The sequence below is a fragment of the Takifugu rubripes genome, chromosome 19 (assembly GCF_901000725.2).
Source record: "Takifugu rubripes chromosome 19, fTakRub1.2, whole genome shotgun sequence".
Classification (NCBI taxonomy): Eukaryota; Metazoa; Chordata; class Actinopteri; order Tetraodontiformes; family Tetraodontidae; genus Takifugu; species Takifugu rubripes.
Genome location: NC_042303.1, coordinates 16,469,410 through 16,481,106, shown reverse-complemented (window position 1 = coordinate 16,481,106; position 11,697 = coordinate 16,469,410). Strand labels below are relative to the sequence as shown.

Genomic DNA, 11,697 nt, shown 5'->3' with positions numbered 1-11,697 from the left:
GAGTATTTGCTGCACACCTTTAATGACTCCACACTGCAGGTATGCAAACAGACTGGTTGTGTCTGAGAAAGAGGAATATTAAAGCTTGTACTGGGTCTCAAGACAGTGTGAAAACATAAACCAATTGAGACTAAACAAGGCTTTTTATTTCTGTTTTGTCATCACTTCCAGTTTCAAATGAGTACAAATGTATGTGAAGTGGTGTTTAAGTGCTCGGGCTGCATGTTGCTGTGCTTATGAATGCTCCTCTGGCTGTAGACAAACATCCTGTGGAAAGTCGCTGCGAGCTCCTGAGCTCCGATTACCTGCGCGCGCACAGGTGCGGCACCTTTCCACCTGCGGACGCGCGAAGACTCGCCATCCAGGACACGGTTCCACCATTGTAGCACCAACCTGATGAGCAGGAGATGATCAAAGTGTGGATGCTCTCCCGCCCCCCCGAGCCGCAGCAGCAGCTGCGGCCCCCGACCATCCCTCCTCTGTGCGCGCCCCTCATGAGGATGGAAGAGAAGAACCTCAGGAGCCTGTGTCTCATCCTCTCCATCGTTCTTTACCTCCTCATCGGAGCCGCCGTGTTCGACGCTTTGGAGTCGGACAGCGAGAGCGCGAAGACGGAGGCGCTGGAGGAGAAGCTGGAGGAGCTGAAGATGAAATACGGCTTCAGCGAGGGCGATTACCGGGAGGTGGAGAGGGTGGTGCTGCAGGCGGCGCCGCACCGCGCCGGCAGGCAGTGGAAGTTCGCCGGCTCCTTTTATTTTGCCATTACTGTCATCACCACGATTGGTAAGTGTGTCGACGTGCTTTTGTCTGACTCCATTCGCTCTGAGCACAATCCTGCAGTTCGAGCCAACCAGCTTGTTTTAAACTTGTGTTTTTGTACTGATGTGGGGAAAAAATGCACGTGCTTATGTTCAGAGCAGTGCCAGGGTACTCTTGAGCAAGGTACCAAACCCCTAGTAGCTCGTTTCTGAATAATATATTCAGTATATATAATTTCAATGTATTTTATGAATTATAAAAATCATCCACTAAAAAAGAAAAACTAGAAGTTTGTTTGTTGGTGGAACTCGTGGAACCTGGATGTTGCAACCACAGCCTCAGAAATTCCTGGAAAATCTGATTCATTTGGTGATTGATAATCTTGTAAACATCAGCGTCAATGACCTTGATTACGCCGTGATTTCGTAGGTTATGGCCACGCTGCTCCTCGCACTGATGCTGGAAAGACCTTCTGTATGTTTTACGCCGTCTTAGGGATCCCTCTGACGCTGGTCATGTTCCAGAGTTTGGGCGAGAGGATCAACACTTTTGTCCGCTACCTCCTGCGCAGAGCCAAGCGCGGCCTGGGCCTGCAGAAGAGCGAGGTGTCCATGGGGAACATGGTCCTGGTGGGACTGCTGTCATGCATGAGCACTCTCTGCATCGGAGCTGCAACCTTCTCCCACTTTGAGGACTGGAGCTTCTTCCATGCCTATTACTACTGCTTCGTCACGCTCACTACCATCGGACTCGGGGATTTTGTCGCCCTGCAGAAGAACAACACTCTCCAGGAGCAAACCCCCTACGTGGCGTTCAGTTTCATGTACATTTTAGTTGGGCTCACAGTGATCGGGGCCTTTCTTAACCTTGTGGTCTTAAGGTTTCTCACAGTGAGTCCCGCGGAGCAGGAATCACAACCAAAAGTGATGCAGGAGAACAGGGAGGGCTCGCAGACTGGTGCAGAAACTGCCGCTGTTGCATGTAAAGAAGCTGGAGATGGACACAGGAGTCTGTGCAGCCTGAGCCTTCCCATGGAGGGGGGCAGCAGCAGCACCAACCTCCTGTCTTCTCCCATTAAGGAGCACAGACATGATGTACCTGAAGGCTCGGAGGTTTCAGAACCCAGCAGACTCAGGATGCTTCTCTCCTGCGTGTGCTGTGATCGGGACAGCTCTGAGAGCCCCCCTCCCCCTCACGGCGGCCACAGTAACCCTGTTTTTTACAGCTCCATCTCCTACAGGGTGGAGCGGGCGTCCTGCAGCTCCTGTGCTGCGTCATCGCAGGCTTCTCCCAGAAGTGCAGCTGTTTGTACGGGAAGAAGAAAGACTCGCGCCAGGAGAAAGTCGATGTAATTCTCTCAATTTTTGGTTTCGGCTGTGGAGAAAAGAGGCTTTCTCTTTGGTGGCACAGCCATTTTTAGAACATTTTACAATTTGTGATATATTTTTCTGTATTAAAATTTGTAGAATAAAAAAAAATGTTACAGTTCAGACATGGTTTAGGTCAGTTATGGTACAGTACATGGTTTAGGTCAGTTATTTCCTAGCATCTAACATTTCCAGACCTGCTGCGTTGTTATCACCTTTGACCTTTTCCCGTTTCCATGCAGTCAGTAGTTATGGCTGTCCTCTAATTGTCGCTCTGACTGGTTCCCAAGGTAATGTTTCCATCCTCATTGCTTAGTGCAGTGGAAAACTGAGACGGGCATACGCTCTCGGGTGGGAACAAACGTTTCACCCAGTTAAAAACTGACAAACAAGCACGATTTAAGAAATGCTGCATGAAAATGTGTCTCCAACACCTGTGGAAGCTTAAGATGGACTTGAATCGTGCTTTTAAATCCCACTTTATATAAATCACAGTTGGTGTAAGTAATCTTTCTCATCTACTCTGTCGACTTGCCTCTTTAGATCCCAATCTTAGATTTGGAGTTAGCGGTTCCATTTTTTTACATTTAGAATAGATTTTTCCAAGCGAAACAGTTTCTTTACAGTGAATAATTATTAAACATTAACTGCTGCTGCTGGAGGATCACTCATTCATCGATGATTTTTATTGTGCACGTCTGTGGGTACATGCAGGCGTGCACTTTCTGTGCTGTTGCAAGGCTCAGCGTCAGTGGGGGAAATCCGAGCACATCTGAGATGAGAAGTACTGATTAAATCCTTTGGACAGTATGTGACAGAGGGCCGAAGGTAAGTGGAAAAATCTGTTCTGTGTTTAAACACTAATGAATTAAAAAAGAATGAAAAAACTGTAACAAATGTTCTAAACTGCACTATGTTCTTGAGGATTCAAGGGACCTTTTTGACAATTTGCTACTTTGCATAACTTTATTAGATTTTATTTCTGATTTAATTTAAGTACACAAATGAAAGAATTATATGACAAACTGGATATTTTTTGGTCTGATCTAATGGATTTCAGAACCTCTGTATAATGTTTGTAAAAGATCGTTTTTGGCATATTCTGACAGTTTTACCCCTCATTCCTGTATTTCCAGTCCTGAGCTTCATTAACTGAAGGCCCCTTAACAGCAGATCTGCTTGTAGGTCTGTGGTACATGAACGTAATCCTTCTTATTGGTGAGACGATGAGGATGATTCAGGACGTGGTGTGCAGCACGATGGAGATAAAAGCTGTTTACCAGCCCGTTAAATATGAATGAGTCCCTTTGTGAGTCTCTGATGCACATTAGTCCATGAGGGCCACTGGCAGGTGATGTGGAGATGCCATAAAATCATTGTCTTAGATTAAACTCCATAAAATGCAGGATCTTCCTCCAGGAATCCTCCTGAGCAGCAGCATGAGGGGCAGGATGGCCCCCCCACAGAGTGATCACTGTAAAACAAAGAACAGTGAAGGAAGAATTGGGATTGGGAACAGTCACTGGTTGAACTGGGTCCTTGCTCACATTTTTTTGGCTTGGCGCTCCAAAGGGAGGCTCTTGAATTTGGCATGTAGGGCGGTTCTATCAGGTGACCGGCACCAGGGTACGATAAACAGGTGAACAGGTGGGATTTACCTGCAGCCTTTAGGGTTTCCTCGATCTGAGGACAAATGAAACAACCTGTAGGAAATATGCTGCTTATAACAGATGAGTTATCAGTTGGGGAACAATGAACAAATGAGCCAAACCAGATCTGCATTCTCTTTACTCGCCGAGCTCAAGTCATCTTCGCCCACAATGAACATTAATGGACAGTCGATGTTTTCTACCTGCAAACATGCCCGAATGTCAGAAAACCTAATGTCAGTGATGAAGAACACCCGTGTGTGTGTGTGTGTGTGTGATTTTTTACCTTCACCATATTCTCTGGGGACAGGTTAGCAGGCAAGGAGACGTCTTTAAAGCTGACATAGCCTTTATTATCAAAGCTCCAGTATTTGAGCTCACTGGAAGGTAAAAACACAGAGAATAAAGGAAACAAATGACAGTTAAAGTTAAACAGATCTGATTACTCCACCATGAGTCAAAGATGTTTTAGGATTTGAATGACATTGAGATGTTACTAGTTATCCAACTGTCTGGGTTGAAGGGTTGCTGGTGTCACTGGGTGAGAATCATTACGGGACACACACCACTCACTCACACACTCACTCTGAGGGGGTGTGTGCAGGAGTTTCACCAGACCTGCTAGTTGAAGTTAAACTATCATTTACCTCTCAAAGGCCTCAGTTCTGCCCTCCGTGTCAGACAGTTTGACCGTGCTTCCTGCAGGACCATTGACACAGACTACACAGGACGGCTGGAAGAGAGAGAGAACAGGAATCAATGGAAGTTTCATCTTTTAAAATGATCAAACTTGATTTCTAAAAAAAAAAACTTTAAAAAAGGCTATGATGTTACAAACATTGATGCCAGGCTGAGCGGCTGTTCGAAGAGCCAGATAGACCCCAAAGGAGAGGCCGATGATCCCAACTTTGCCAGCACAGACCTGAGGATGATCCTGAAGTAGCTGGAATGCTCTCTGTCAAAAAATAAAGAAAGAAAAGGAGGAAAGCAAGTAATACGACACCAACAGAGAGTGCAGGGAATTTTACCTTAAAATAGGAATCCCCAACATTCATGCGGTTGTGTGGAGCTGGTAATTCTTTGTGGCCGATGTAGGCGAGTGACAGGCTTGCATAACCCCTGGATGCAAACAAGGCAGCACGGTACTCCACCAAACCTCCACCCATTCCCCACAGATCCAGCATGGCCGGGAACGGACCTGGGCCTGCAGGGAATCACCGTTCAGAGGACGCAGTGTTCTCATTCCAGCCCGGTAAAAGCCCCAGAACTCACCTGGTGGCAAGAACAAAGTCCCTATAATGCCCCCGTGACGGACAGGGGTTCTCCTCACGCCTGGAGCCACGTACCAGCGCTCGGTGGTTACTGCAGCCAGCTCGGCTCCCTCCGCCTCGCGGGGTGAAACGTGGCCCTCTATCAGCGACACGTGCACAACAAAAGGAATTTCCACATTTTTCTTCCTCAGCCTGTAAAGAAGAGCAGAGACAGGTCAGGAATCTCTTACCCACTGTTGCCGTTTAAGCAGCAGAACACGTTTAGAATCCCGGCAAATGTTTAAACCAGCATATTGTGAACCTGTAAATGTCTAATGAAGAGAAGGACGCTCTGGTGTGAGCAGCAGAGCTGATATAGCACATGTGCTGGGATGAAGCTGGGTGAATGAGGGGATTGTTGAAACAAGCACATTTCTGAGGTCATTTTCCTGCTGTAATAGGAAATGATCAAAAAACTAGAACGTATGAGACCCAGAACCTCCTCTTAGTGTCTCAAAAGGAACATATGCAGAAGAACATATCCTTCACTGATACACTGCAGTTTCCTAGTACATGTTTAACATTTTGTATCAAAGGTTGTGGTAATGGAGTTATTCAGAGATACTGGAGAACCTTTCAGTGATCCCGATATCGTCACCTGCCTTAAACCTTCCCGTCCTCCAGGAGCTGGCTGCAGACTCCAGAACAGTCCCATCGGCTCACAGCCCAAATACGAACCGCCGACTGACTGATCGCTGGTTACTGGTGAAAAACACACAGTTCTGAATAATCAAAAGGGTTAAAAACACCGCTGATGACACAAAATATACAAATTACCCATCTAACACTATGAATCATTCCTTTACTGTTTTATTTCTCATTTGAAAAAAATGAAAATACAAAAGTAAAATGAGGAAACAGTCACTGACAATCTATTAATTCATTGGTCATCAGTTTTAATAACATGTGCACGGAGCGTAACTCACAGCTGACAGTTCCGTCGGCATCTGTGTTATAATGTGCGAAGGCTTCCCACAGGTCGCCATCCTCACTGTGCATCTGCGCGCACACCGTCACAGGAGAGTGTCGCGGCAGGAAATGGGCTTTTATGTTGATCTGCTCATCTACGAGGGTGCGAACTGGGGCCGCTGTGATGGAGGGGGCTGGAGTGTAGCTGCTCCTCCACCTCAGCCCACCTGCAGCAGAAAAAAGAGAGCAGTCACACAATATAAGCAAGAGTACATTCGTCACAAATTTAAGCATAATTGAAGGCCAATTATGACAGAACTCAGTCACACAAGACAGACAGGTGAAAGGTGAAGGTTAGAACAGAAGATTACTTCATGGATTAGCAGAAGAATTCATCGTGGATCACTCAAATACTGAGAAGAGCTGCACATTTTCCTGATTCCTTTCCTCATTAAAAAAAAAGTTTAAAGCTCTGTAGTTCCATAAATAATGCATAAATAATTTTAAAGATCATACCAGCGTCTGTCTCTGTGTTTATGTACAAGCAGATCTACTATCTAATATAATGAGAAATAAGGCGAAAACATTTTCTGTAAAGCACCGCAGTTCTTACAGCTGCAGATCTGTGAAGCATAAAAGAGAGCGGCATCTTTCTACACAAGCTTTCATTTCTCCGGGCCTACATCACGATTGTAGTTTATTTCCTTGCTCCTCTCTGAATCCCACCTCCCATTCAACAACCACAAAGAGGAATTTGGTTCTTACCTACAGCACGATGGAAACATGGCAGGCTCCTGTGCAGCCTCACACATGACACCATCTTTGCTTGTGTTGAAGCAGCGCTCGCTGTTGAACCGGCACAAGCAGGAGTTCAAGCTGTTAAACATTAAACCGTTCCACCGGTCCAAGGTTTGAAATCCACACTCTCCCACAGTGCCTTGCTGCGTAAGACCGCCCCTCTGTTGGTGCCCCTCCATCCTGCACTGCTTTTGAACACTTGTGACAGGTTTGGTCTCGTATGACCAGCTAACCCGTCTGCACTTTACCAGTGGTCACATGATTCAAGCCTGTAGTTGTAATCACTGATCTCTAATGACACCATTAACGGTGTCCTCCTGCCGCGAGACATTTTCCCAAAATCTTTTTTTTTAAATGAAATGTTAAATCAAATTCTGCAATTATGAATAAGTTGTAGATGCAGGTTTTTGGAGAACCAAAAGTCAAAGGGATGCAGCAGGGAGGCTGCACAGAGAGGGAGCATTCAAAGAATGAATATAGGTCCTTAAAACACAACCTTCCTTCCTTAGACTCACCTTAGAGGTGATGGGTCAGAAGAGTTTACACACAGAGTGGAAACACAAGAGTTTCCACCATCTTCACTGGGCATCTGCACACTCACTGTCACAGTAGTGTGGTAGGAAATGTGCTTGAAAATCCAGATCCAAGAATGATTTACAAACACATTTGATAAAGTATTCCAAAACACACAGAAAATGTCTGTAAAATATCCATTTATTTTTGCTTTTTGCAAAGGTTCTTATTTTATTGGAAAAAATACATATATGTGAGATTTAACTCTGGTTGACTGGGGTTACTTCCGTGTTGATAATTTTTCCAAGGCCAGTGACATCAGTGGTATTTTTATCTCTGCAGATCAGATGGCAGCAGTTTGACGCCTGTAGTTCTGAGTCTCTGGTTTTCACCAGAGCGCCACCGCATGAGCCAGAGGACACCCTGCCTGCAGGTCTGCAGAAATTGGCCCAAATGCCAAGGAATTTTAGAATTCCTATTATCCCGATATCATTCAAATATGCAGAATCATACATGTGTTTCAGGTACTGTAGTTCTAGGACCCTTAGCTGTTAATACTTGCGTACTTTTAGTGTAGTAGGACCTTTAATGTAGGATTCTTGGTGGTACTGGAGTACTTTGACATTGCTGCTAGGTACTTTCACCTTTGTAAAGGGTCAGAATACTTCCACCACAACACGTTATCATTTATTTATCAGCTGAAAACAAACAGGATTCCAAATAAATGACAATGTTGCTCTACGTCTCCCAGGTTTGCCGATGGTGTCTTTATGTTCGGCTGTGTTCTTTGTCCCTTTTAAAATTGTTCCTATTCATAAAAGGCCAGCATATAGGAAAATCTATAAGCACTGGCCTCATGTGCACTCTTTCCAACTGGCTGGCTGGAGGAGGGATGGTTGTTGGAGGTGGGATGGTTCGGAAAATGGAAGTTGCTTTGCCTCGCAAATCCTCAGGTGATTCCTGAAGTCTGCTTTTCGAAAAAGCATCGTCTTGCAGTATATGCAGTGGTAATGCCAATGTGGTCGGCACTTTAAACCACATCTGTGAATGGTATACTCTAAAATATAAGAACACGACAAACAAAACAAGAATGACCATGCAGATATTTAACCTTTAACTTATCAGTAATCTAAATCAAGTCTCAGGATACCACAATAAAATTAGAGTATCCATGACGATGATCATTAATGCAGGTGATTATGTTAAATTTCACAGTAAAACATTTGTATACTTTACCTGCATGGAAAACGGCCCTGTTGAAGTGGGAGTCCAAATGAGCTCTGACTTTGCTCAGCTTTGTAGGACGAAACAAAGAAGGCCGACAGAATGGGCAGTGGTAAGCTGTGCAGCATGTGCTGCATCTCTTCAACTCGGGGAAACGCCCGCCTTTTTGAATTGTTATGTGCAACTTTAAGAGGAAAAAACAGAGCATAATTCTTAAAACTGAACAAGAACGATAGCATTCACTGTATAACATAGAATATTTGTGTACTACAAGACTCTTATTTTGTAAACTGTACACGTGACATTTCACTTCCGAGTTCACCTCGGTTACTTCCGTGTTAAGATTGTTTAGCTACGAGGCTACGAGGCCCATTTTGCCGGCGTTTAATTCGCAATAAGCCGCTAAAGAGATGCATACGGCATACTGAACGTGTTCCGATTCGTTTTCTAGGTCAGTAACACTTATATTTTAAGTTTTACTGGCGCTTTGTCTGTTGTGAAAGAAAACAGCCACGTTAACGATTCGTAACTTGCCGATTTCCGTCTCGTAACAGTAATGATACCGTTAGAATAAGAATCGGCTTCACTCTCCGCGTAAGTGTGCACATATTTGGCAAAGTTTCTGGTGGAGTACGTGGAAAGAGTCGTATAATAAATGCAGACTATAATGGAGTTGGATGACGTAGCAAGAAATGTACCTAGTGAATATATCTATGAATAGCTATGGCAACGAGCAGCTTTATAAGAACACGCAGAATTCTAGCTGCTTCATATTCTTTTACGAAAAGTGGCCTCATTGACGTTTAAAAGTTAGCCAATTCTAGTGTTCTTGGTATCAGCGAGTCAATCAATCGACCAGTTTTATGCTACCTGTAACGGAATGACTTATAGCATTGCATTACTACGTCACTTACTCTTACCATATGGTGATTTTTAAAGCTACAGGAAAACAGTACTTTTTATGCAACTGTTAATTATAATCCTATCCAGATACCTTTGTTTAATCTCTTGATATGACAACGTGGCAAAGAAAACTAAGATACGTGAAGAAATACGTGATGAAACGATTGACTTAGGTGTTTTTATGGCGAATACCTATAGCCTGATTAATATTTGAGACACCGGTGATATAGGTGAATGCCCTTTAGTCACAATTTACATTATAGCTGATGGATGCCTGACTAAAGGGTCAAAACAAAATAATTATGGTATCATTTTTCTGTCTTCAGGTTTTAAGGTCACTCACAAGTTACACTGGATGGACCGCATCTAGACGTCCTATAGGCTTGTTCCTATAAGATCAGGCCATTATGGCCAATTTCCGTAGCTACATCTGGGACCCTGTCCTCATTGTGAGCCAGATTCTATTGATGCAGTGCATCTACTACAGCTTCTTGGGCCTGTGGTTAGCTGGTATGGACAGTCTGATACAAACAAGTCGTTCACTTGACCAGATCTTCAGTTATGAAGTAAGTTCCAAATTTCTGAGAATCAAACACGTATGTTCACGAGCTGAAATGCCATTTGTATCCATTTTATTTTACAGGCCCTTGGTTTTGCAACCATGCAGGGCAGACTTTCCATGATGGCATTCATCTTGAACTCACTGACATGGTTAGATATCTCTTTTGTCCCCAGTTATAGCTGAAACTACTTAAGTGAAGTTTTCCTTGAGTTTGAACTTATAAATTCGAACTTATAAATGCTGTTTGAACATATAAATGCTTACACCAAATGAATGAGCACAACTGATGACTTTGTTGTTCTCGCAGTGCCCTCGGTCTGTGGTTTTTCATTCGGCGAGGGAAGCAGTGCCTTGACTTTACCGTCACCGTGCACTTCTTCCATTTGATTGGATGCTGGATCTACAACGCGCACCCTCCAGCTGCCCTGTCCTGGTGGCTCATCAACGTCGCCTGCATAGCCCTGACCGCTGTGATCGGAGAGTACTTGTGTATGCGCACAGAACTGAGGGCAATTCCAGTCAACAGTGGACCCAAATCTAACCTGTAAATCTTTGGTGTAAACCACTGAAAGTTTGTGTACGATTAACCACCAAGGACCTGGCTCAAAGGGCTTTTTTTGCTGCTTGTAAAGGAACTGGAAGCTTGTAAAGTATTGACCTACATCAGCCAAATGTTGGACTTTTCTCTGACAAAGCAGATGGACTGATATTAACTCTGTAGCATAAGATATTTTAGTGCATATGTAAGCATTTGTCAGTACACACATTTTTTGACCTAATCTTGATTAAATGCGGTTATTTTAAGTCTTTACACTGAGCCTCATATCATATAGAGAAATAGAATATGCTTGATTCATGCACACATTTCAAATAAAAGCAAAGGCAAACATCAGCACTACATCCTACCACCATTTAAGTGGAAAGGTTTTGAAATAAGTTATATTTACTGGTTAATTTAATCACCTAAAAATCATCTAATCTCAACAGAATCTGTTTTTTTACTGTTTCCTGGTAAAAATAAAATAAAAATTAAGACGCAACTGAGGGTTTATGCTTTAGAATATAAACACATTTTACCAGACTAAAAATATACTTAGTTACACATGATTCTCATACAGTGCTTTAACAGTATTTGTCACCCAGCTGTGTCCTGACTATGAACTTGTTGTATATTTAAACATTTTGTCCATTTTTTTGTTTAAATGCATGAGGAAATAAGTAAATAATTCACTCATGTTTGATACTATGTAATTACAGTCAGCATGTGGTCCACTTTGCTGAGACTGCTACTCTCACTGACTGCTGGTGATATTGGCTGGTAATATTTCTTGAATCTCTCATGTACACCAGACAGATGTAAATACCCTTACATAGTATTTATTTTTAACGGTACTGTTTGGGAACTTGTCTTGAGATTCTGACTGTGCGCCTGAAAGATGGGACATTTTATATTATTAAAGGTTCAGTGTTAATGATAAGAGAATATTCACTCAACCCAGAGCATTTGTTTTAAAATGATGATTGCTAACAATAACTTGTTTATTATTTGGTACATATGATTTGTCGGTTTAGAGCTACATAGTGAATGTTAAACCACTTGCAGATAACGAATGCTTGTCTCAAATGATGTAAATCATCTTGATGACTTGACTGTTAACGGACATCTATGAAACATTTGAATTATGACTAAATTTTAATTTCCT

The 11,697-nt window shown here is 43.3% G+C and overlaps 3 protein-coding genes across 6 annotated transcripts; 2 read left to right on the top strand and 1 right to left on the bottom strand.

Annotated features, from left to right (window-relative positions):
* Nucleotides 1-185: 185 nt before the first annotated feature.
* On the top strand, nucleotides 186-2,364 carry LOC101067351 (potassium channel subfamily K member 15-like). 2 transcript variants are annotated; one of them, XM_029827418.1, is made up of 2 exons: nucleotides 186-783; nucleotides 1,255-2,364. In XM_029827418.1, the coding sequence occupies exons 1-2, from the start codon at nucleotides 408-410 to the stop codon at nucleotides 2,109-2,111; spliced, it is 1,233 nt and encodes a 410-aa protein (XP_029683278.1). In that variant the 5' UTR covers nucleotides 186-407; the 3' UTR covers nucleotides 2,112-2,364. The 2 variants fall into 2 exon arrangements, with proteins under 2 accessions (XP_029683278.1, XP_029683277.1); XM_029827417.1 differs by having other exon boundaries at nucleotides 1,189-2,364.
* Nucleotides 2,365-3,073: 709 nt separating this feature from the next.
* Nucleotides 3,074-6,986, bottom strand: LOC101077058 (peroxisomal succinyl-coenzyme A thioesterase-like). 2 transcript variants are annotated; one of them, XM_029827415.1, is made up of 11 exons: nucleotides 6,764-6,986; nucleotides 6,012-6,221; nucleotides 5,688-5,787; nucleotides 5,048-5,238; nucleotides 4,804-4,979; nucleotides 4,614-4,730; nucleotides 4,423-4,508; nucleotides 4,062-4,155; nucleotides 3,898-3,978; nucleotides 3,674-3,809; nucleotides 3,074-3,600 (listed from the first exon to the last, which is right to left on the bottom strand). In XM_029827415.1, the coding sequence occupies exons 1-11, from the start codon at nucleotides 6,969-6,971 to the stop codon at nucleotides 3,500-3,502; spliced, it is 1,500 nt and encodes a 499-aa protein (XP_029683275.1). In that variant the 5' UTR covers nucleotides 6,972-6,986; the 3' UTR covers nucleotides 3,074-3,499. The 2 variants fall into 2 exon arrangements, with proteins under 2 accessions (XP_029683275.1, XP_029683276.1); XM_029827416.1 differs by having other exon boundaries at nucleotides 6,760-6,919.
* Nucleotides 6,987-8,842: 1,856 nt separating this feature from the next.
* On the top strand, nucleotides 8,843-11,012 carry sys1 (SYS1 golgi trafficking protein). 2 transcript variants are annotated; one of them, XM_003973703.3, is made up of 4 exons: nucleotides 8,843-8,980; nucleotides 9,759-9,998; nucleotides 10,076-10,143; nucleotides 10,302-11,012. In XM_003973703.3, exons 2-4 carry the CDS (start codon nucleotides 9,840-9,842, stop codon nucleotides 10,540-10,542), a joined length of 468 nt encoding a protein of 155 aa, XP_003973752.1. In that variant the 5' UTR covers nucleotides 8,843-8,980; nucleotides 9,759-9,839; the 3' UTR covers nucleotides 10,543-11,012. The 2 variants fall into 2 exon arrangements, with proteins under 2 accessions (XP_003973752.1, XP_029682808.1); XM_029826948.1 differs by having other exon boundaries at nucleotides 8,906-9,123.
* The last annotated feature ends 685 nt before the right edge of the window (nucleotides 11,013-11,697 follow it).

Bases quoted from the DNA above. Each gene is read 5' to 3' on its own strand.
- LOC101077058 (XM_029827415.1), bottom strand. From the start codon at position 6,971: ATGGAGGGGCACCAACAGAGGGGCGGTCTTACGCAGCAAGGCACTGTG. The intron at 6,222-6,763 runs GTAGGTAAGAAC...TTTCTGCTGCAG, and splicing joins TGCCATGTTTCCATCGTGCT to GTGGGCTGAGGTGGAGGAGC. The intron at 4,731-4,803 runs GTAAAATTCCCT...ATTTTTTGACAG, and splicing joins TTGGGGATTCCTATTTTAAG to AGAGCATTCCAGCTACTTCA.
- sys1 (XM_003973703.3), top strand. From the start codon at position 9,840: ATGGCCAATTTCCGTAGCTACATCTGGGACCCTGTCCTCATTGTGAGC. The intron at 9,999-10,075 runs GTAAGTTCCAAA...TTTATTTTACAG, and splicing joins ACCAGATCTTCAGTTATGAA to GCCCTTGGTTTTGCAACCAT. The intron at 10,144-10,301 runs GTTAGATATCTC...TTGTTCTCGCAG, and splicing joins ATCTTGAACTCACTGACATG to TGCCCTCGGTCTGTGGTTTT.
- LOC101067351 (XM_029827417.1), top strand. From the start codon at position 408: ATGATCAAAGTGTGGATGCTCTCCCGCCCCCCCGAGCCGCAGCAGCAG. The intron at 784-1,188 runs GTAAGTGTGTCG...GTGATTTCGTAG, and splicing joins TACTGTCATCACCACGATTG to GTTATGGCCACGCTGCTCCT.